This window comes from Pipra filicauda, unplaced genomic scaffold (assembly GCF_003945595.2).
Source record: "Pipra filicauda isolate LSUMZ 115617 unplaced genomic scaffold, ASM394559v2 scaffold352_size854550_pilon, whole genome shotgun sequence".
NCBI classification, from domain to species: Eukaryota; Metazoa; Chordata; class Aves; order Passeriformes; family Pipridae; genus Pipra; species Pipra filicauda.
The window spans coordinates 609628-634280 of NW_024104479.1; the positions used below are offsets into that span (position 1 = coordinate 609628).

Consider the following 24653-nt stretch of genomic DNA (forward strand, 5'->3'; position numbering starts at 1 on the left):
CCCTGGAAGCTTCTTCCTTCCAAGTACAGATGGTTAAAGAAAGGATATTAATTCAGATGAATAATGCAAAGTGCCTCCTTCCTGCAGAGGGTGGAACAATTCCACACGTTTGCCTAATTCCAAAGCACTGACTGCACTCTCAGGGATTTTAGGGAGGTGTCTGCAGTGCCCCTGTGTCCCCAGCAGACCCCTGGGAGGGCGGCAGCTGAACCCTCTGGGTTGGCAGTGGGTCCATCAGGTCTCTACTTGTGCCCAACCCCAGTGGGGAAGGGTCAGGCTGAGATCACTGGACAGAACCCTGGAGGTGATTTACCCCTCGAGGTTTCCATGGGAAGGAAGAGCGAGTATGGAGGAGAGGAGGAGTGGGACAAACCCCCAGATGTCACTTCTGATTAACCAGGTGCAGGTACCACACAGGTGCTCATTCTCTGGCATGTCCTCACTGCCAACTGAAGACCCATCAGTGCAAACTAGAACTTTGCAGGCTCCAGAGCCCAGCCAAGAGAAATCTGCTCAACTGGAACGAATCCATGGTATTTCTCTAACACTGGCTACATTGCTCAGGCACACGCAGGAGTGCCTGGGAGAAGGCAAAGATGTCTTACCATAAATGTACTTTTAAATTAAAGGTTCTTTTTTTTTTTCCTCTTCTGAAAAGATTAAAATAAATTTAACTCTAAAGAATAATTAAGAAATCAACAAATATTCATAGAAGGGCCTGATCAGCGCTAGAAGTCGTTTTCAGGAAAGCCTTTATAAATGGATTTCAAGGCCTAAAAAAAAAAAAAAAAAAAAAAAAAAGAATTCCAACAGATTATAAATACCAGACATAAAAGGACTGGAAGCAGAATAAACCTTTACCTGGGGCTGTGCACATACCATGATCCTGCGTCACCGTGCTCGAGTCCACTTGTCTAACACCGTAGGAACAGCTTTAGCTTTTTTATTTTTATAATTAATATAAAGAATAAGTGCAATTTGATTTCCCCCCGGAGCACTGATTCCCCCCCGCCCCGGCTCACTTGTCCGAGCTCTTGCGGGCCCTGCGGAAGCTGGACATGTTCTCGTTCAGGGCGTAGATCCTGCGCGAGAACTCCTCGAACTCCCCCAGCACCTGCTCGTCGCACTCCACGGCCACGGCGTGTTCCACCGGGATGGAGTTGAAGTCCTCCAGCTGGTCCCCCGGGCCCAGGGCCGTGGCCTCCATGCCCATGATCTCCTCGGCCCGCTCCACGGCGCAGCAGAGCGCGGGGCCGGGCGGGGGCGGCTCCTGGGCCCCCGGCCCCACCGCCCCGTTCATTGCACTGCACCCGCCCGGCGAGGGGTCCCGCCGGCCCCGCGGAGGGGGCAGCAGGGCCCCGCTCTCCCCGTTGAAGCCGCCGCACAAGTCCTCGCCTTTCCCGGCGTCGCCCTTGGAGGAGTCCAGGGAGGTGTCCAGGGAAGAGCTGATGGGCCCGGGCGCTTTCTGCGGCTCCCCCGCGGGGACGGGCTGGGTTAAAGCGGAGTTGTAGCTGGGAGGAGGAGTTTTGTACTGCAGTCTCTCGTTGCCGGTGCTCGTGGCCCGTTTGCGGGGTGCCTTGTCCGGGGAAGGAAGCCCACTGGAGAAGCCGATGTGCAACCTGCCGAAGCTGGAGCTCTGTCTCTTTGGGACGGGGATGGCGCTGGACGTGTGGTGCCGGTCGCTGCAAGGGAAGGGACAAATCACGGCTGTGGGGCAGCTCCCCAGCAAGGCAGATGTTTAACCAAAGGCTGCAGCAGTTCTTTCAGCACAACCCCGGGCTCTGCTTGGCCAAGGACTCGTATCCTAAAGTGCTAAACACCCCACCCCCCCCCCCGTGTTTAGTGCCGTGAGAACCACAGAAGGCGCCCCAGAGGACGACTTCCCTGAGCAGGAACTCTGACAGAGCCCCACGGTTTGGAGAGTCAATCACCCAAGAAACCACCACATTATGTTAATTCGCACTGTTAACACCGTTTTATAGGCCCGAGCTGCGCTTTATGAATTATTGCTGTTGACTGTGTATTTATGGATTTATGGCCTGTACTGGGCCGTCATAAACTCCTCAAAAGTGAGGAATTATGGCTGAATCCTCCACGAGCGAAGAATTCAACAGTGGACTTCCCTAACAGCTGCTCAAAGGAGGAAAACCACACCAACGTCACTGTTTGCAGAGGGTTATTCTTGCCAGACCTCCTGCTTTTCTGTGTCAATCATTCCAAAACTTTTGGGCAATCATCAGCCTCTGTTTCTCAAGGAACACGAACCAATCAAGCTTAATTTAATTTCTGACTTCACTATTTAATTCGGTTCCACAAACCACTTTCACTGTCTCAGGTTCTGTAATTTGGAACATCCCCTTTGCACCATCTGGGCTGTGTTATGTGAATTTTCCTTCACTGGTTTAATCCTTACCCAAATATAACCACCACCCTATATGCAAATACATAATGTGTGCATTAACATAAGCAACCAGTTCATTTTCCTCCAAATTAAAAAAATAATAACAAAAATACAGCTATTCACAGAGTTATACACATAACTCTGAGATTCAGCTGCTGTCAGGATGAGCCTCCTTCATGAACTCCATTTAAGAGAAACTCCTGCTCAAGGCCTGATACATTTTGGGATCTGCCTTGCAGGGGAAAATCTTGGAATAGCAGTTATGAGGAGTCCCCAGTGGGGATCCTTTTCCACAGGACTTTTCTTGTTTTGCTGCCCCTTGTAAATAGGAGAAAGTTGATTGCAACGAGTCCCTGTGTGAAGAGTGAGTGTCCCCACGGCAGGGCAGTGAGCAGCACTGCTGCTCTTCCATTTCCTCTCCCACCACACCTCCTCCCAGGCTGCCCCTTAATTCCTCTGTAGGGCTTCCTTCTCTTCCATAAAACCCTCAAATCACCTGAAGGAGAGGTTGGTTTTCGGGATACACATTTGCAGAAGTGAAGAAGAGAGGTAAGGGCCACACATGGAGGCAGCAGCAAAACCACCAACGTTTCCTTAAGATTCCAACAGCTGCTTCAGACCTTTTGAATGCAAACTCCACAAAGCATTTGCAGCTTTTTCTGTCAACCAACCCCTTCACAATCAACCATTTATTTTTAAAGTGATGTAATGTGACAAACCCAAGGATCTGAGGCAGCAGGCTCGTGAACTGTACTCAGGCAATGTGCACTGCAGATATACTGGGGATGGTCTGCTGGCCCTCCCTTCCCCCAGCTCAGAGCCTTCTGCCCTTGCTCAGAAAATAAATGAATACTCTGCATTACTTATTTGATGAGATTCTGTTTATCTTACAGTTAGATGGCAAGTTGTAGGAATTTACCCAAATTCCAAGATGTGCAAATATTCACAAAGCCAGATATCACTCAAGAACACTTCACTGGTTCCAGGGACACATCATCCTGCATTTCTGTGAACTGATTCCTCAGGACAAGTGACAACTGAGTCCTGCTGATCACTGCTCCAATTACAGGACACTCTGCAATGAAGCAGAGGGTGCTTTTCAGGGCAGGAGATCTCAGGGTTTGCTGCCTCCCCAATTCCAGATGCTTGCCTTGGACACTTCCAGGGATGGGGCAGCTACAGCTTCTCTGGGCAACCTGTGCCAGGGCCTCCCCACCCTCACAGGGAAGGATTCCTCCCCAGCATCCAATCTAAACCTACTGTCTGGCAGTTTAAAGCCATTCCCCCTTGCCCTCTGAGCTTCACAGCTCATGGAAGTAGTACAAAAACTATGTCAAAAAGGAAGTCACATTAGAAAGCAATCCTCCAACTGCTCAGGAAGTTTAGAGACCGTCAGGTTCTGTCTCCAGTGAGGAGGGCTTGGCTTGCAGAAGCACAGCCCTTTACTCCAAGGTACAGCCTTGACCTGAATTACTGGGGTTGAGCTGCTCCAGCTTCCAGCCCCAATTCCCTGGCCCATCTCCTGAGGCAGCAAACAGGTGTGGATGCCTGTCCACAAAGAACAGCCTGTGACTGGAGGAGTATAAAACCTGAGCTGATGAACTGTCATCAGGCCCTAAAGACTTTCAGTCATCAGGCTGGATGAGACTGGAGCTGGTTACATATATGTGCAGTTCCTCTCAGAAAGCAGGACTTCTAAATTAAAAATAAAAAAAGAGAGAGGAAAACCTCAGGTTTATTGGACATTGTAGATAAGAGAATGACATCATCCCCAATCTCAGCCTTTCAATTGCATCCAAACCTCAAAAGCCAATTTGTAGCAGTCTAACTTCAGCTGTAAGTCGCCCTGGCAGCAAAATTACAAAGTAGCTATTTTCTGCCCCAAATGTTGGTTTGCACTAGTTAATAAATAGTCCATTTGGGCATTCTGAGGCACAAGGCACAGCCTGCCCGCTGTAAACAGGCGGGAGAAAGTGACTGAAGCAGGACACAAACATTTCTGAAGTTATTTTCTTAGTGAACACTTTCTGGTTGTTTGCAGCTCTGATAAAAAGCTCCTTCAGTCAGATTCACTTGTGATTATTTAATCTGTCTGCAAGGGGCTCGGAGAAGCTGTAAAGCAGTATGAGGGACAGGACACAATTCACAGGCTCAAATATGTATCTTTTCCTCCCCACAAAATGTTCCCTCTGAGGAACATTACTGGATCACAGCTGGTTAAAATACTAAATCTTGATTGCCTGGCCAAGAGCCAAAATCCACAGCTACAGCGCTTCGGTATGAGAATGCTTTTAAAAAAAAAACCCAACAACTTAAACACCATTTGATCTTTTCTGTTGCAAACTATGACCTCATGGCAGCCAGAACGCTAAATGAAGGTGTTTTGGTTGGTTTACAGCCATCCATGAAATGTTTGAAGCTCCAAGAGCAGCTCAGAGCCAACGCCATGTCAACCGTGCTAAAAAGCAATAATAGTTTCTCACCTTCTTAGAGATTCCTGGATCAATAAGGTACAACAGCCACGGGGAGGCTGCCAATGTGAAGCTGAGGTGAAACTGCATCTTTTGGCAGCTGAGAATTTCTAAGGCACGTTAAAAAAATAAAAAATCAAATCTTCATAAATTAAGCTACCAGAGATTTTCTTAACTCCGAAGTTCAGGGCTCCTCTCGGTCCTAGCAGCACATGAATCAAGATGATGCACCTTCAAAACACAAATTCAAGCCTTGGCACACAAGTATTTTTGAGGGAAGCCTTTAAATGCGACTCAAAAGGGCATCTCCCTGACTACAGACAAACCCTTCCAAAGGAGTATCTTGTATTTGCCAGCATCAGACAAGTCTGTTGTCTGTTCACCAGGAAAAAACCTCCTCCCTGGACTGCTCAAGTTTGCAGAGAGCTCTTTACTTGCTGTTAACAATCACACTGTCCCTCAGAAGTTACACAGAGTGAAACAAAAATAAGCTGAAGAACAGGAGAGAAAATGAGTCAGTCTCTTGATTTGATGCAACCATGATCTAAAGAGCCTGAGCCTGTGAAAGCTACACCTGAATAAAATAATGTTAAAAACATCCAGGAGATTTGAAAGGGGCTTCTAAAAAAAGAGGGAGAGCAACTTTTTAAGCAGGCAGAGAGTGATGGGACAAGGGGGGACAGTTCTAAACTAAAAGAGGGCAGACCTAGATTATACATTAAGAAGAAATCCTTCCCTGCGAGGGTGGGGAGGCCCTGGCACAGGTTGCCCAGAGAAGCTGTGGCTGCCCCTGGATCCCTGGAAGTGTCCAAGGCCAGGCTGGATGGGGCTTGGAGCAGCCTGGGACAGTGGAAGGCAGGGGATTGGAACTGGATGATCTTTAAGGTTTCTTTAACCTTTCTGTGTTTTGGTCTCAAAAGCTGGAATAAACTGCACGCTCAGAAGAATTTGAGAGAGAAACTGCACAGGGCCTTTTGCATCTGCAAAAAGCTAATCTGAAAACTGAGCTGCTTTTCTGGAAGCCAGTGAAACCCCAGGACTAAAAAACTGGACACGGGGAATTATTCCCAAAAGGAAACAGAAAAGATTCAGGGCACCACAACCGAGACAGTTTAAATCAACAACAACTTTGGCTCATCATCTTTCACCTTCGGATTCAACATCCAGATCTGATGTCAGGAAGGTCCGTTTCTGCAGCTCTGTAGCCCCTGTAACAGTGTGAGGGAACCAACAGATCTGTCTTGATTTTGTCTCCATCCAGCACAAATCATATTTTGCAGTAGGGGTAAGGGGGGGGAAAGTAAACACAGTGGGATATTGGTGCCAGGAGAGACATGAAGAGGGAAGCAGAGCTTGTAGACCTGCAAGCTTGCTGCCATAAATCACACGGGGAGGGACGTGAAAACACGGATTAATCATTGCAGTGTCATGCCTGAGGAACCAAAGCAGCACAGATCTCCCCAGGCAGAGGGATCCAGCCAGCAAACCTTCCTGCACAGGCACTGGGCTCTCAGCCCTCCCACAGGGCCAGCGCTGCCCCAGAGACTTGACAGCCAAATCTGCTCTGATGCACGAAATAGGGGGGCTCTTCTACAAAAGCTGTGCAGGGTTGTGTTGGTTTGTTTTTAAATCTGAAGAGGTAAAGAAACTATTATGTACTTTAAATCTAAACTGATGCTTATCAGAGCAAGGTTAAGCCCGAAATAACCGTGTATTTCAGTTACACTGAATATCTCAGGGGTTCAGTTCAGCCCAGGCTGCAGAGAAATGCAGATATCTCGAGCCAAAAGCAAAAGTGAGCTCGAAGCACGGCTTAGGAGTTAACACCAGTTCTGTTCAAGGAGAAACCCAGTCCAGTGTAAGTATTGGTTTTTACCAGCTCATGATGGTTTGACAGAACTGGAATTCAGCAAAGCCCAGCTCTGGTGCTCAGAAAGGGAACTGAGGAGCAGCAGGAAGACCAAACAAACCTGGCAGTGCAAGGGAACACGTAAATAAAAACCCTCCCGTGCCCCTGTTCTCATCCTGCAAACCGAGGATAGCCTGGAAATACTTCACTGACTCCAGTTTGTGGCACAGGGTATCAGATCATTCACCTGCAGCACCCTGAAAACACACAGTTCCTTCCAGTCTTCACTTTAACAGCTCGTGGCTTTGCTGCTTGTTCCAGCAGAGGTGATCAGGTGTTATCCACAGGACAGTGGGCACCTGTACTCTGCCCAATTATCAAAGTCTAGCCAGCTTTCCCCTCGAGCTGTAAAGCCTCATTTCCATCTAAATTACTAGGAAGCATTAAGGGCATTGTTTGGAATCCTTAGCCTTGAAAAAAAGAAAGGTTAAAAAGGAACAACTACTCACACTAGGTTTGGAGGTGAGAAGGAAATGAGGCATAGACATCCATGGGTGAGGGGAAGGAATGTGATACTCCCAGAGAACTAGGCTTAATATTCCTAAACGTTTGGAAGTATTATCCAGCAAAAAAACACATGCTTTGTGTTGCTAATGACTGTGCATCACCTACAGCAAACAACAAGAGGGTTGTGTGATGGCAAAACCTCTAAGACAGACTGCCCAGGCTAAGACAATAATACAGAGGGTGCCCCTGCTACCAACCATTAGATACAGCCCTAAGACACCAAGTAACTCCCCTCCCCCTAGTGAGGAACACTGCTTTTCACACAGGCCTCCCCTCCTACATCAACTTCTGAGAAGGGCTGTGGGCCCATCCTACAGGAGGTAAGAAAGCAGTGGAATATTGTGGCCATTTACATGGAGTGTATTTTGGGGAAGTCCCAGTCTCACCAGCTTGTGAAGAGGAGCTGCTTGTTTGTGACATATCCTTACCTCCAAATGTTTTTGCAGCATCCACCTCTTTATTTTAATTACAAAAAAAAACCCCACAAAAATATACTTACCATCTCACCATTAGCCCAATCTCCATGAAGTTTTTCAGGTTGGGAAGAGTTTGCCTTAGGTCTGGAGTACTCAGCCCATGCTGATACCTAAGCTGCAACAACAGAAAAAAACCCTAAAATCAGCACAGCTTTCCAAATCCCACAGAACATAACACCATGGTCAGTTAATTTACTAGGTTTTTAAGAAAGTGTGGGATGATTATCCAGCAGTTCCAAGAGATTTATTCCTCTTAAGGAAATGTTCCATTTAATACTTGTATTAGCAAAACCCACCCAAGAACAGGGACAAAACAATCAGTCAATCTGAGTGTGAAACCTCCTTCCCCTTTTTCCATTTTCTGTCTGTAACAGGAGCTTAATGAAAACACAGCCACCAGGGGAAAAGACCAAATTTCAGCACAACACTCTGTGTTCACTAATTCCAAACATTTATTTGTGTGCAAGGGTCACTTGTCAGTCTCAGTGTCTGCTGGAATCAGTAGTGGAATTGTTACAGTAACACCAACCAGTAAAAATACATATTGTCACACAACTGATGGAAATCTCTGCTCCTTATACAGTTTATATCAACATTTTAAATCCCATAATTAAACCCAGCATTCAAATCAGATGCCACGTAGCAAAGGGAAAGGTTTCAAACACTGACTGACTTTAACCCCAGTATTGACTCCTCCAAGTTGCTTTTCCCTCCAAATCTCAGATTATGACATCCACATGACAACTGTCACTGAAGGGAATTATAAACTACATGTTTAACAAGTCCCCTGATTAAAATACCTTTGAAGAAAACAGCACAGGAAAGGGAGAAAACCCCTCTTTCAAGTTTGAATCTCAAAACTTTGGGGAAACTTTGCAGAGAAATTTATCCCTCGTGTCGTTAAAATATAAACAAACATAACAATGTAACAACATAACTACAAATATAAAATATTTAATATAAACAAACTGTAACTATAAATCATAAATATAAACATAAAAGTATAAATATAAACAAGCAATTCGATACATTTATCCCTTGTGTGGTTAAAATATAAACAAAAAAAATCTCTAAATTCCAGTATCTTTCAGGCTATTGGGATGAAGCACTACCCATTTAATAAGGAGGTCTCAGCAGATGTTAACACCCTCTAGAAGTCCCAGCTGGCCTCCAATACACACACACAGCAACTGCACAAATCCCATGCTGCTTGAGCTACCTGCTGAAACACGGAGAAATCCCACTCCAAGATAAATTCCTTTAGAATTCCACACCTGTTTCCAGAATTCCTGACAGTAGGCTGCAGGCAAGCATCCTCTAAGCTTCCAAAATTTGACTCCTCCCTAACAATCAGTTTGTCCCAGAAAAAGACCCCTGAAATTGGGAATGCTTTTTCTGCTCATCTGAGTTTTAGAAAGAAAAGTTACTTTGGGAGAAAATCCCCCTCAGTCCTGCACTGTGCACCAGGAGGCCATTTATTCCAGGTTATTATTTCCACATGGACACAGCCAAGTCATGTGGTGGCTTGGACTCATTGCTGCTGCTACAATGACAGAGCCTGGACTGAGACAACCATACAACATAGATTACAAAACCATCACCACACTCTCCTGATGGGATTACAGTGGATTTGGTTTGCCAATGAACTCGCCTGGAGCAAAAGAAATAAAGAAGAAGGAGAAAAAAAAAAAACCACCAAAATCAAAACCTTTGCATTTGTTCCTCCTCCAACAACCAAAAGTTCACAGAATAACCATCTTTAAGTTCTAAGGTTTTAGAGCATGAAAGGATTGGATTAAGGGCTCTCTCTCTGTCCAACAGCCAAGATCAGAGGAATGCATGGGAGACTCAGATTAAAACATGAGCAAAGCCACTGTTTCTACTAAAACACATTTTCATATAGCTGACAGTAGAGTTGCATATTAAGTAAAGTGAAGGCATAAGTTCTGTGAAACCTCTAGAAAAAAACTCTGCTTGAGGGTTGTCAGTCCTCAGCAGTGAACCAGCTCCACTCTGAGCATCTCTGAACCACCACTCCAACCAAGCACCTTCCAAGGATTTACTTCATCAACAGGACTTTTGTACTTCATTAAACTCATGCCAGACACAGGAAAGCTTGCTGCCTTCCTACAGGCAACAATTCCACATTAAAACCTTCATTCATCCAATCCACCAGCACAGATCCCTCCTTTGTGAACTAATTAGAACCCAAACCTGCAAAGGTTCAGTTACTCTCCTATAAAGTCCATGAGAAGGACCAGAACTACTACAATTTTTTTTCAAGCGAGTTGGCTTGAAAAGAAACCACTTAGTTATCTTGCTATTTCTGGGTAATTGCAGATTGCCCCCAAGATCAGAATTAGGGGTTTTGCCACTCTGGGGCTGCCTTTTAAGAAAAACACCGATATCCTGCGTTTACGTGCAAAGAACAACAGCCGTTTCCTGCCCTGGTCCCTGGGACAGCTTTAATGGCTGGGGCTGTACAAGCACATACATTTACTTTCAGCCAGAAACCACAGAGTACCTGGACTGGAATATCTTTTTTTTTTTTTGGGGGGGGGGGGAATGCAGAATGACTCCAACTCTGAACTCATCTGTTGATCATTTCCCATATTGCTTCCCCAGCCGTGTCCCCCCTGCTCTGAGCCATGTGGAAGCAGTCTAAGAGCTCAGAATACATTATTAAAGTTCAAAAGAGCTGCCCCTTCACTACATGTTATGCATAATGTTGAAGCCTACGCCGAAATCTGCTGTATTTTTGGGCTTCCCCGTGTCTCTGCACTGGCCCTTGATGTTGCAGCACCATCTGTCCCCAGGCAGGAGGAGGACCCAACCCACTGCACCGTGCACAGCTCCTGCTCTGCTGAGGCAGTCAAGAGCAATTTGGAATGACTTTCGGCTAAACGAGGAGTTCCTCTTGATAGCATCGAGAATTTCAAAAGAACATCTGCTCCACAAATGTGAAAAAACCTACAAACAGAAATAGAAGCAAAAAAGTGTTCTTTCAACCGGCTTTGCAGAGCTGGTCACCAGCCAAGCATTTACAGGAAGGTTTTCAGAGGATGTCAAACGCTGGGACAGAAATGTGAAATGCAAGTTTTAATAAAATGACATAGTTAATTGTTTTACAAGATCCTGGATGACTTTTCAGAGGATGAAGGAGCACTGGCTGGGGTTCAGATGACTAAGCAGTGCAATAATGGAAACAGAAAGTGTTGTTACAACGCCTGTTGCTATACAAACAACCCCGGGGCTCCATGAAATAATGCCTGCTGCTATATAAACAGTTTGTGTGTTTGTACCATTAGGGGAAATTATAAACTCTTAGATTATTGAACGCTTCACCTGTTGCTTGCCTCTGTTTTCCTGGAGCTGGGGAGTTGTTCTAGCTCTGAACACCTACGTGGCTCTCCTGAAAACCCCTGAGCTGCAGCATCAGTGAAACACGGTGTGGTACAGAGCACCTCTTTGGAGAACATCAATCTAAACATCTAACATTAATTTTCATTTCTCATACTTAAAAAGACTGTCAGCAAACATCAAGCACAGTTTGGAAGTAAACACCACCAAGGGGGTTTTTAAGTTTTCTAAAGCTTCTTGGGGAAGCAGGAGGGGAAAAAAGCAACATAACAAGCACTGTGATTATAACAAGCCTTCAAGTCCTCAGTGTTGCTTTCAGAAGGAGCAAATCCAGGACTGCCCCAGCAGTGACAGCCCTCATCCAAGCAGCAGGAAGTGCTCAAATACAACAGCTATTTTAATGGAAATTATGACTTATCTTGATATGTCAACACCTGCCTCCTTCCCCCCAGACTTCCACCTGAAAAGCAGATGTTTACTTTGCAGTTCTTTCAGAGTACTAAACCAACAAGAAAAACAAGTTACTTCAACATCCTTGAAGACCCGTGTCCTTCATTAATCCACAGGGCACAGGTTGTAAAGTTCCCCAAGCTGACCCAGAGTGCCTAAACCTTCATTAAAACCACTGTAAAGGGCTCCACCACAGCTGGGATTTAGCCATGACAAATAAGGCACACAAACAGCACAGGAAGGAGACAACAACTGCACTTCATCCTTTACCTTCAAAGGCTGCTTACAGTCACACTGGTATTTTTAAAGCATTCTTAGTCTAACCTGGCCTGGTCTGTCCTGCATTCACAAGGTAGAGCTGATATCAGTAAGATACTTAGTAAGATACTGTCTGTGTGAAGCCATTCCCCCTTGTCCTGGCACTCCAGGCCCTCGTCCAAAGTCCCTCTTCAGTTCCACCTGAAAGGTGGGGAAATACATGCATGAAATCTAAGTACAAGAGGGATTCAGCACTGCCCAAGGAAACTGTATTCTCATCTGATAACAGAACTAATTCCCTTTTACCTTCTTTGGTTTGCCACAGAATTACATTAAGCAGCTTCTTCCCCTCACCTCCACCAAAACACCAAGTCTGGTCTTCCTTCAAAGCCAGCAGAAGCCTCGATGACAAACGCTCAACAACTTGTGACATTCTGCCAAACATTTATGAAGGGGTTTTCTTCTAACATTTAAAACTGAAATGGGATAATGGACAATATTTAACACTGGATTTTGGTTTCACGGCAATAGTGTTTATTGGAGATAGACCTCAAGAAAACAAGGAAATAGGAGTACGTGTTTGAGTACACGTGGAACACACTGGAGAACTAAACACTCAGATGAGCCAAAAGCTGTGTTTCCTCCAGGGTTCTCTCATGAAACCCTTGCTGAGAGGGAACTCAACACCCCTCCAGAGAGGTCTCACACATCAGCCTTCGTGCTTCCAGTCTGGTGTCCCAGGAAGGATATGGGGACCCAAAAGACAGGCTGGGAGAAACAGCCCCTCACAGAAGTGAACTATTCCTGTAAAACTTGGTGGTTATGGGGCTTGTTATAAAAACCAACGGATATGGGCCCCCATGCCCATAAAGGTGCCTCTCAGATGCCATGACTGTTTCATAAAAAAGGACATTAAAAAAGGCAATTTAGAAGACAGAGCAGTTACTGGCCTCGAAAAGCTTCCCCTGCTCCCCAGTGAAGCACTGAAATAACTAAAACCATGTTTTACTGCAGTCTTGCTGCATTTATAGCTTGATAAGATGAAACTATAGAGCATAACCTTTCCAGGTTCAGGTCAGAGCTTCTCAAAAGGGCTTGGGATCACAAAGTGATGTTTATTGGATTATAAGACACTTATTTCCTATGACCTCATTCATCCTGAGCTCTTGTATTAAAAATCCTTACATCAGGCACAGAACAAAAGGTCAGATGTACAAAAGTCAAAAGGAGAAAGATAAGTAACATTTTGTACCTCCACCTTAAACACAACATTTTCTGGATGCGTTTAGCTCCCCAAGTGTAATTCTGCACACCTGGAGGTTACTTTTTACCTATATAACCCAAATAAGACCCTATAAATATCAGAGGGGCAACAGGAATGCACAGGCAGGCACAGAGAACTGGCCCACCTTGGCCTGGCTGGAAATCAGAGAGAACACACACATGGTGCTACTCACTCCTCCTCCATTTATCCATTACCTCCACATTTTGATAAATCCACTCCCAAACCAGGCAATTTTCCCACCAGCCCAGCTCTACCCTGTACCTTAAGACGTTGCAGGAAAGGAACCTGCAGAATTATTTCAGTGTGCACAACCACGTGCTCCATCAGGTGCTGCAAGCACTCAATCTCTCAGCTATTTGTTCTTTGGTGTTATGTTGGGAAAACCCTTTGTTTTACAGGGGGTTAAATGCAGCTTCTGGCAGTTCAGTCATCCAGGTGTGGGAAAGCTGCTCCTCCAGGTGAAAAGGCTCTTCTTGCTCTGACAAAGCACTACCCAAAGAGCAGGTGATTCAGCCCGTGCCACAGAGCCTAAAGGGAGCAAGAATTTGGGGATTCTAAACTGTTTCCCCATGTGTCCACTGTGCTACTTCAGTGGGCAAAGGAGACTGACTTCTAAAAAAAAAAAGATTAGACAGTGAATCAAATGGGCAAAGCTCTCATTTGTGAGTACAGAATCAACAGTTTAACCTGTGAAAGGCTTGCTTCCTCTCAGGATAACATCAGCACTCCCTGAACTCCACATGGCACTGAGACACTGGGAATGGTTCCTCATGTGATGGACAATATCTCAAACTTAACAGCTGAGGTCAGGGAGCATTAAACCAAGGACAGTTCAGCACTGGGCTTCCTGAAAACATCCACTTAGACGTGCTACACTGAAGCACAGCTTGGTTTTTTAATGACACACTATTAACTTGGGAAATATTCACATGAATTACACACAAGGCCGGATCAGAGAGATACAATAACCCCGTTAGAATTCCAGCCTCTTGGAAAACAAAATACTTTAAAGCTCTGGATTTCCAAACATTCTGGACTGATCAAAAAAGTAAATGAGCCAATAAGGATCAAATACTTTTATTCCTTTTGCTGGAGAACAACTTGCTCTAAACTTCAAGCAGTGCTCAGAAAAAGCCTGAAAGGCATTTATAGATGATTAAGCAGCTGTCACAACCAAAGCTTTCAAAACAGGTTTCTGCCCTGATGTGCCAAATCTTATGCACAGAAGTATGGGACAAACCCTGCCCCAAGCAGGACAAAACATACACTTTAAACTGTGCAACAGAAGAACAAAGGATGTGAGGGGTGAAGTGAAAATAACAGAAGCTTGGAACCCCAGAAGCCACAGTTTGTCACTTGCTTGGAAATGACAGAAGAGCAGAATTTTTGTGCATTAGAGTAGAGGAAGTTTTAGGAGGATGCATTTTCTTTTCACCATGGCAGAAGGTGAGAAGGTTCCAAGACAGGCTCCCAAAGAGGTCCTGGAATTCCACAGGTGTTAACACCTTATACCTGACAGTGCAGCCTCGCCTCCAGTCACACACCCTACTCATTAGGAAAAATCCCACACTACAGCTTTTTCCTACACTGCCACGTTGTGCCAGGGCTTGATAACAGACTTCCCACTTCCCTCTGTTCTTCAGTTCCACAACACAGCACTTGAACACACTGCAGAGCAGTTTAGGTTGGCAAATCACACGTGTTTATGGCAGCTTAACAAGACCAGGAATCCATTTGCCTTTTGATTACTAGATTTTGGTTCTGTTTTATAAACACACACTCATTTACTTGAGAAACAGAGCAGTCTGAGGAGCTAATGCAGAGCTGGTGACAGCTGCACACACCCCAGTGATGGAACACACAGGGCAGGGGGGGCTCTCCAGATTGGTTTTGGAGAGGTGAGTCCAGGCACAGCTGCTGATGCCACATCTTCTATTCACAGAATCCCAGAATGGTCTGGGTTGGAAAGGACTTTTAAGCCCATCCAGTCCCACTCCTGCCATGGGCAGGGACTCCTTCCACTAGCCCAGGCTGCTCCAAGCCCTGTCCAGCCTGGCCTTGGACACTTCCAGTGATCCAGAGGCAGTCACAGTTTCTCTGGGCAACCTGTTCCAGGGCCTCCCCACCCTCCCAGGGAAGAATTCCTTCCCAATATCCCACCTATCCCTGCCCTCTGGCAGTGGGAAGCCATTCCCTGTGTCCTGTTCCTCCATCCCTTGTCCCCAGTCCCCCTCCAGCTCTCCTGGAGCCTTCTCTTCTCCAGGTGAACACCCCCAGCTCCCCCAGCCTGTCCCTATGAGGATGATGCTCCATCCCTCCCATCTCCCAACCACACTGCTCATCCCACCTGAGCTGCAGGAGCCTCCAGCAGCAGGTGCAGGGATTGGAACAGGCAGAAGAGCCAAGACCTGCTCACTCCAGAGTGAGTTACCAGCAGCCTTTGCCCACGGGCAAGGCCAAGGCAGGGTTTGAGCTGCATGAAAGGGGGACTGCTCTTACAGCTAATCCAGGCTCATTTCAACCCACGGGATCTTGGCATGGGCAACAGGAAAGGAAGAAAGGAAAGCCTTTCCAACAAGTTTGCAAAAAGCATATGTAAATTCCCCAGGTTTAAATGCTCTGGCCCACTGCTGCCCTGGGAGACTTTCAGGAATGAAACCTCTCCGAAGAGCTCTTGGCTCTACACAGCTGGAGAAGGTACTTTGTGGTTTTTCAGGTGCAGTCCCTTCCTCTTACCATTAAAATGAATGCTTGGCACTTCCCAAGATGAGGACTCGACTCTGGCTTCAACCTGTGCTCTTTCAAGAACACTTTTCCCTGTGCAGCTGAATTGGCCCCAAATTCAGACAGTGCATTCTTTCTGAACTGTATGTTTTATGATCTTAGTTTAGGGGCCTCGTAAAAGATGTAGTGTGCAAGTCACAGCATCCTACACTCCCAGGGCCATAACCACTGCATCCACACTGCTACCCACAGCACCCTTAAAGACACTTCTGCTCCCTAGTGTTTATTGCCAAAAGAAATTTCTAGGCCTAACATTTCTGCTGTTCAACTTCCCATGGAAAAGTTTAATAGTTTCTATTATAAAGTGGATTTTCTCACATGTTTGATAGTCTAATAGGAGCCAGGAACTGCACACCTTGCCCCATTTCATGATTAAGAGCTGAATTTCAGTTGGGTTTCTTACACGTGGCACCAGTACATAAGCACTCAACTTTCCTTCCATGCAGCTATTGGAAAGATGGCAGTTTGGCTGCACCCAAAACACGTCAAGGAGTATTTTGCTTTTCTTCTGTGCGTGTTCCTTACCTCGTGCATTGGATGGGCCACTGGAGCACAGGGCAGCACTCCCAGGAGAGCAGAACTGGCTGACCATCCCCAGCAAGTCACCCCAAGCACGCAATTCCTCCTGGCACCACGTGGACACAGCTCTGGACACACCACAGGAGGGCTGGACCCAGATACTGCCTTGGATCTGCATTGTACTGATGTGAAAACAAACATCCTCGGGGACTGACAAAGGAGGGAGGGGTTTTCCTGTGTCCAACAGCAAAGTTCATGTGTTGCTAATGACTGTCAGATGAAAGCACAACTGTTCCTTGGCCAGGGCTGAGCAAACCATGCCAGTGTCAGTCTGACACCCCTCAAGAGCTGTCTGACAAAACAAATCAGGATCAGATGAGATCCCTCCCTGGGAGGTGATCCTGAGCACGCACTCAGCCTGAACAGGAGGAAGAACAACCTCAACTCCTGCCCTGTAACAAATCCCAAAGACTTCACTCAGCCTGGGAGTGATGCCTGGGAAGGTGATGTGCCACCATCTGCAGAGCCTCCAACAAACACAGCCAGGAACTTTTGACACAGGCAGGCAGGGACAGGACAAGGGGAACAGTGCCAAACTAAGGGAGGGCAGATTTGGGTTAGATACCAGGAAGAAATTCTTTACTCAGAAGGTCCATGGCTGTGCCAGCAGGATGAGACCCCTGAGAGGTGCCAGCCTTGCCCCTGCTGTGTTCACTCACCGCCCACAGCAAACCTGACCAAGCTTCAGGAACTCCTAATATTCAACCACTGTAAAAGGAGGTTTCCACAGTGTAATCTCAGTCTCTCTGCTGTGAATATCAGGGTGAGAGTTCATTTCCTTCTCCTCCTAAAGCCTCATCTTCCTCAGATACTCCCCACACACATGCCTCATTTACCAGCTGTGGAGTCTGGGATCAGCTACCTGCTGAATGCTCTCCCACTGCCCAATGCTTTGGAGAGCTGAGCAATTCACTCCCATTTTTAGCAACTGTTTTGTACTCTACCTTTGACAATGACAGTGAGTTTTTTGGTAGGTATTATTAGACACAAGTCACTAATTTCCCTGTGAAAAGAATAAAACCCACCCCCACATTCGTTTGTTAGAGTCAAAGAGCTGAAATCTTAACTGGAAATTTATGGTCTTACCTAACGTTATCCAACTTAAAAAGCTCCTCTGTGCACTTCGTGAGGGATTCAATTTTACAAACAGAAAATATGGGGATTGAAACAATTTGTGCTCATGTCCAGATGGAAGTTATTATGAGCTCTCGGAATTAACACACATTGTTTTGACTTCGGAATGTAACAGCAAAGCAAGTTTCCCCAAATAAATGCTCTACCAAGCTAGCACTGAGCTGCTTCTAATTCCAGCTGAATTCCCCCGAGAGCAAGATGTGGTTTCCATTGTTATTATCCTGCTGTTTTACAAAACAGTACCACTTTATCTCTAGTAGAGTCTTTATTTCAGTCATTTTACTCACTATCAACCCCGCCTCACTTCTCCCCCGCTCACGTTTCTCCTCTGCCAGCAGAACTCCAGGTAATTGTGAGAGGGAATAAAACATTATGTAAAACTCTGTGAAACTGGGAGAGCTCATACAAATCCTTTCAAGTATTTCTTTAAGCTGATACAAGTTTTTCTGGGCTCTTTGTCTCTCACCCACAGTGATCAAGACTTGCAGGAACGATTCAAGAGAGGTGATGGAGACCCAGGCTCTTCTCCTAACTCTCCAGTGAAGTCACCACTGTCCCTCCCAGCCACCTCCAGCCTTCCCACAGCACACTGAGGGAACTGGGCAATGGATTCACATCTATTCACGACAAAGAGTCATTTCAGGACCGGTTCTCTGAATTAAGGCCAACACCTTTGGGCCTTAAAAGGATCCTCTTTCAGGTCTGGAGATGAGAGAGAGGCAGCTGCTCATTCTCCATCCAAACTTCATTACTTTCACACATCCACATGAACTAAGCACATGCAGGAGCTCCTCTGAAAGCAGCCCTGAGATCTTCTAAAAGCTACTTCAGTTCAACAGTTCCAGCATCCCCAGGAGCACAAAGGATTCACAGAGTCTCGGGTTTTCAGGTCGAGTCAGCCCCTGAGCACAGAGGGGTTGTGATGTTTTCCTGCAGTTATCTACCTGTTCTGCTCCCACAATGGAATTTCCCCTTGGCAGAACTATAAAAAGCAGCAACATTTGACCAAGGATATCAAACCAAAGGTGACTACAGCAGTTTATGTGGACATCAGTAACACTTTCCTGATTAAATAAGTAGGAGAAGCCCCCCCAGAAATCCCAAATTACTTTCATTATGTTTTTATATCCAAGAGCAGACAATCCCAAACATTACCATGTGAACCACTGGTGTTGCACAAACCACTTCAAAGCCTGGCCACCACTGCTCCAGCTTGCACAGCACCACTGACCCCAGGGAAATTTGGAAACTTTTTTAACACAAATACGCACTGAAAGTCTTCATTTACTTTTATGGGTTCGAGCACTTGCCAGTGGTTTCAGAAACCAAGTGCCAGGAGCTGGAAGGCAGCACGGGTGAGTGGCCCTGTGTCCAGCTGCTCAGAGGCCTCAGAAACAGGACAAGGGGAAAAACCAGAATGAGAGAGGTTTCGGTGGGTCCAACAGGGACAAGTCAGAGATAAACAGGAAAACCAGGGAAGTGGTGACAGTTCCTACAAAATGCAAGAGGCACAAGGGCCAACCAACCCCCAGCACACGGACTGCAAACAACCAGCACGTGAAGAGGAGGAGGACAAGGAGCCCAGAGGCTCTTGTTTGCATCCCAGGATGGAATGGCAAACTCCAGCACTGAGATCAAAAGCAGCACCACCACTCCCAGGCTACAGACTGAACTAATGGGTTTGTGGAAGCAGAGATTAAGGAGAGCATTGATTTGATAGTAATGGAGAGGGAAAGCTATCAAAGGGTATTTAATCCCTTTTTCTCACCAGTCTTCCCCCATGAAGGTCAAGTGTGAACAGCTGGCTGCTATTACTAATACCACCAACAAAGAGGCACAGTCTAAGCTCCATTAACAGCCTGGTTAAGTGAATTTCCAAGATTAGCAGGGCTTGATTAACTTCATTTTAAGATATTTTAGCCTTTAAATAATTTCAGAGCCGCTGGAGGTTATCATCCAAAATACACTGAGCACGGGCAAGACACCAGAAGTCTGGAAAATGGTAAATGCAATCCAAGCTTAAAAAACAAACAACACAAAAAGATCCAGAAGCTTTACTTCAATTTGGGGTAAGGAATGGCAAAAAAGTGATGGAAGAGAGAACTGGAAAAACAAACAAGAAGAAACTAAGCATTAAAAGGCCAGATTTTTCAAGAATAAAACTGTAAGACTAATCTACTTTCAGGCCTTACAAATGGGTTAGAAACAGAAATGGCATATTTCTGTTGGAATTTAAATCTCTTGGCACTTTCTGGTGCAATATGCTCACAAGCATGCCGGGGAAATGGGATATTCATGAAGCAGGAGGGAGTCCAGAGCAAGGACTCTTTGGGTGCAGTGAGGAATGGCTGCAAATGGAAGTGCAGGGGAAGGGGGGCTCCACCCAGGTGAAGAGAACCCCAGTTCCAGCAGTATTTGATTTAGGAGAGCTGGAAATGCAGCAGCACAAAGCTGAGCCTGAGTTCTCAACCCCCCTCTCCCCAGTTTCTTCCATCACCAAGTCAGGCCCGTGGCTGAGAACAAAAGGTGCATCTCTGAGGAGACACTCGAGGTGCAGGAGGTCAGACATGACTGAGAACCTGCACAAACCCAGAGGGGTTTGGGTGCTGTGCAGAAGGTCCCTGGGGCTGCTGCACTGAATGAGGTTCACCCTGGGAGTGAAGCTCTGTTCAAAGCACAAACCCACTGGAACACAGGGAACTGGAACTAAAAGGACAAGAGCTGGGCTGCATTTCTGCCAATTCTCTCCTCAGTGCTTGGAAAGCAACACCTGCCCAGCTGTGTCCAGCTGTGGGCACTGCACTGCAGGAGAGATGGGGACTCAGGTGGAGAACTGGAGACAGGAAGAATCCTCACAAACCGAGGGAGAACGCTTTAAAAATGGAAGGAGGTCTTTCAGAGCATGAAAGTCTGCAAAGAGGAAGAGACTTAAACCAGATTATTATAGTAAGTGATTATGTGATGATTTTTAAAATACATGAAAAGCAAGGAAGTAGGGTTGATTGGAGGTCCTTTTTTTTTTTAAATTAAGTATAAAGTCACGCCTTTGCAAGACTTCAGATTTTCTACTTGTGTTTTCTTACAAGAGTAGAATACTGGTTAAAGGAATAATACAGCAAATTAAGGACAGCAGTGAGAATGACACAGATGGATCTGTAAGTATGACAGAATAAAAAAGCAGAAAACATTTACAATTTTCAAAGCAGTGTGTACAGACTCATGGAATTTACTATTTGAAAAAGAAAAGATTCACTACTATCTGACCAGTCCTTCTCTAAGCACCACAGAATAAAACCTCAAGCCCAAAGCTGTAAGGTAAGACAAGGATTTCAAGGATGTATCTCAGTTCACAGATGTTCCCCACAGAGAACAGCATCACCAGACAGCACATGCACACAGGTCATACTGACACTAAGCAGAGAATAGATATAAATAAAGAATAATAATAAAAAAGTCACCTCAAGTGTACCTACCTGTGCTATATTTTTGTTGAGAAGATAAACTCCATATTCAAACTGAAGCTTCTCCCCTCCTTTTGGATATAAAGGAAATCTGATGGGAAAGAAAAAAAAAAAAGAGGGGAAAATATGCATTTAAGGTGAAATAATTCAGATGCTTATGCAAACTTCCAAATCCCCAGACTCCTTCTCTGAGAAGGTAAAGATTTAACAAGCTTCCCTTGCTGACTTCTCCCAGGAACCCCCTCGCAGGATGTTCTTGGAAACCCTTTGCAGCCCCAGTCAATCAGCCTTTTAAAAACTGATGTCAGAACTCAGCTGAGGAATTCCAGATTTTTTGAGCATTTCAGGTTTTTAAAAGATGCTTATTATTGTGGGTTGTTCTGTGATGGGCAGAGCACAAAGCCCTTCACACAGAAGACATTTGCAGGCTCATTTACCAGAGGAAGAGTCAGAATAGAAGTGATTCCTTTCACACACCCCCAAAGGTTTAAGTCACAGCATCACAGGTCACTACAGCCCTTGCAAAAGGGCTCCTGATGTTTACTTTTCCTCTTTAATCAATATTGCTCACCACTGAAATGTCACAAAGAGCTTGTGCAACAGCACAGCACCACCTCCCCTGCTGTGTGAGGGGGGAGAACTAAAGTTCAGCCCCTAAAGCACTGAAACCCTTTGACAGCGTCTGCATTCAAAAATACCATTTTAGACATCTGTCCCAGAGCTCTCAGCTCGAGTGCAGCAGTTCTCCTGGACAGCTTTCGTGGCTGTACACTGCAGTTCTGAGGGATGGCTTTTAACTCCTCCTCAGCAGCAGAGGTTTGAGGTCACCCTGGGCAGTTCAGCAATCTCGGTACAATCTGAAATCCACGTTTATGGGAACTCCACCATGAAAGGAGCTCCTGCCTTCTCAAGAGCCACATGTCCTGCAGCTCCTAATCAAGATGCTGAGTGTATTATCTGCAGAAAACCCCACATTAAGGCAGAAACCAAAGGCTCCCTCAAATATAAGATACAGAAGATCAGTATCTACTAGAAACAACACACATTCTGGAGAGGTGATTAGGCAAAGTGGATTTTATCATCCATCAGCCCCACAGTAGAGTGCATTTGCAACTTTTAAGAATTATATAGTGCCATTAAAGCTAAAGGTCAGCAGGGCACGATCACAGCAGATCAAATATTGAGATGTCAGCTCCAGGTTTTATGCTGCTTTCAAACTCGCTGGGTCACTTCAAGTTGAGGAATATAAAAATCCCTGTGAATAGTGTATATCTAACTCACCTTGCTTAATAGATCTATAAATCCAACTAGTTCCCCATGCAAGAAAATGAAACCTTTCCAAATGAACACATGCTACAAAAATTCCATTCTAAGTGTAAAACACAAAGCAAAAGGAATTCATCTCCATCTCTCCAGTTACACTGCCCGGGCAGAGCAGGGGTTACATTTAAAGGATACCTTTACAATTAACAGCCTAAAACCAACCCAAGTTTGACAATAAAAGCACCATTAGGAACACAAGCCATGTTTCACTCCAAGGTAGTATTTCATGAAGTCACTGGTAATGGGAACCATGTATTCTATTATTAGACACAGAGCTCTTCAATCCGTATAGAAAAGAGGATAAAAACTGGTTTATGATGCTACCATCTCCCACACACAGGGAAAAAATAGGCTTTTCTGTTTATCACACTGCTCCTGCTTCTTTGCCAATATTCACATTTCTCCCCTCTAACTTGCACTAATTAATCTGGAAAGCTTTTAAAACCACACACATCCCGGGTCAGCCTTCCCAGCATAATCACTGACAGGCCAGTCTGGAGAACTGTCAGTGCTGTCTCTGGCTGTGCACATTCAGGACTCCAGAGACAAAGATCCCCAACTGTTCTGTCTCTCTCTGGGTGTTATCTTGCTTGCCCATTAAGCCTGGTCACAAGCAGTGAACTCGAGGGAGAGGAACCCCAACATTTCACACAGCGCTTCGCTGACTGTAATCGAACACAACTCCAACTGCTGGCTCCCCACATCCAATCCTTCTTGCCTGCTCCACAGAAAAGCAGGACAGGGAGCTCAACCCCTCCCTCTGGCATGCTGCAGAAAGCTAAGTCTGCTCTGCAAGGTTTTAGTTATCCTAAATACTTTTGAAAACTACTATTTCAGTACTTTTATAATCACAAAACGCGTAATAAACTGCAAAATGGCCTCTGCCTGCCCACTCTGCTCCAAAGTGCACCTTCCTTTCTTCCACTCTTGCTGGTATGTTTGGGGGGGGGAAAAGAAATCATTGAAGCTCCTTTAAAGCAGAACACAGACACCTACTCTGAGATGGCAAATTCCAAGGGGGAAGAAGAAAAAACACAAGCCACAGGGACCTGCTGTGTGACCACCAGAAAAGATCATCTGAGAGAAGCTGTCAAGTAACAGGAATTCTGTTCTGAGTCAACCTCTGGTCCTCCTCAGAGGAGCACTTATCACTGCAGGAGACCATCCCCTGCCACGTGAGCAGGCAGCAATTTTGAACTAAACAGCTTCTGCTCAGCCAGGTTCAACCTGTGCCCTTGGAAAAATATGGTGATATTTACTCACAACTATAGAATACAACATTGCAACGGCACTTAGACTCCTTAAAACACAGCCCTAATACACCCTGAGCAGATGATCTGTCTATAAAGAGCAGGGCAGACAGCAGGAGTAATTTTAATAGTGATTCATAAAGAATATCAGTTACTCCTTAACAAAGAGTTGTAACCCATATCTTACTGCCTTTTAAATATATGGATTAAACCCCTGGTTTTGATAAGACAGCCCAGGCAACAATTTGCTACTAAAGTGTCTCCACTGCTCACTAATACTGGGGTATCTAAAAACCAGAAAACTGATTAGAGAAAAAAGATCTTTTCAAGCTGCCTGCAGAAATTGATTCTGGAAAACCACAGGCCTGGTTCAGAGCTCAAACCAGCCTGATTGTGGTGGTGGTTTAAGCATTAGATCTCTCTTACAACTCAGAGAAATTGTGCTGAATATTCTACTCTAACCACTGAAAACTCCTCTGCACTGTCCCACCTTTCTCAGCTGGCCTTACACAAGTACTTCTGAGCCCTCAAGAGCTCCTCTAATTTCAGATCCTCAGCTCATCTTTAGCTGTTTTACAGAATCTCTTCAGTGTCTGATGAACATGCAAGAGAATCCCAGGATTCTTGGTTCAGGCACACGGGAACTGTGAGGGAAAGATGAAAGAATCCTTATTCCATACATTTACTTCAAACCTCAAGCATCTCCCATGAATTCAAGTCCGGGTACATTTGCTGTTGTGTCCTGTGATTTATGAACTCCTCTGCATCCAGAACTATCACATATGTACCAATATACTGGTGGCCCATTTTTATTGTCTGTAACAGCCTGTCTTTAATACAAACTATTTTTAAAGCTTAAGAAATTGCTTCATCTTCAACTGCCTTCACCTGCTTCTACTTTGGTATCACACCATGTGTTTTAGATCTTTTATTCTCCCTTCTGTTCAGACTTCTGCCCAAATTATATTAAAGTTCAATCTCTACTTCAGAAAGCTCTGAAGAGAA

At 45.4% G+C, this 24653-nt stretch overlaps 1 protein-coding gene across 1 annotated transcript in view; it reads right to left on the reverse strand.

The window, feature by feature from the left end:
* Nucleotides 1-923: 923 nt before the first annotated feature.
* UVRAG (UV radiation resistance associated) overlaps nt 924-24653 on the reverse strand; it is a 60661-nt gene continuing 36931 nt past the window's right edge. Inside the window, exons 13-15 of the mRNA XM_027717840.2 lie at nt 21088-21166; nt 7788-7879; nt 924-1682 (exon numbers count right to left, since the gene is read on the reverse strand). Coding sequence (XP_027573641.1) covers nt 1019-1682; nt 7788-7879; nt 21088-21166 — 835 coding nt within the window. The 3' untranslated portion in view covers nt 924-1018. The remainder of the gene's footprint in view (nt 1683-7787; nt 7880-21087; nt 21167-24653) is intronic.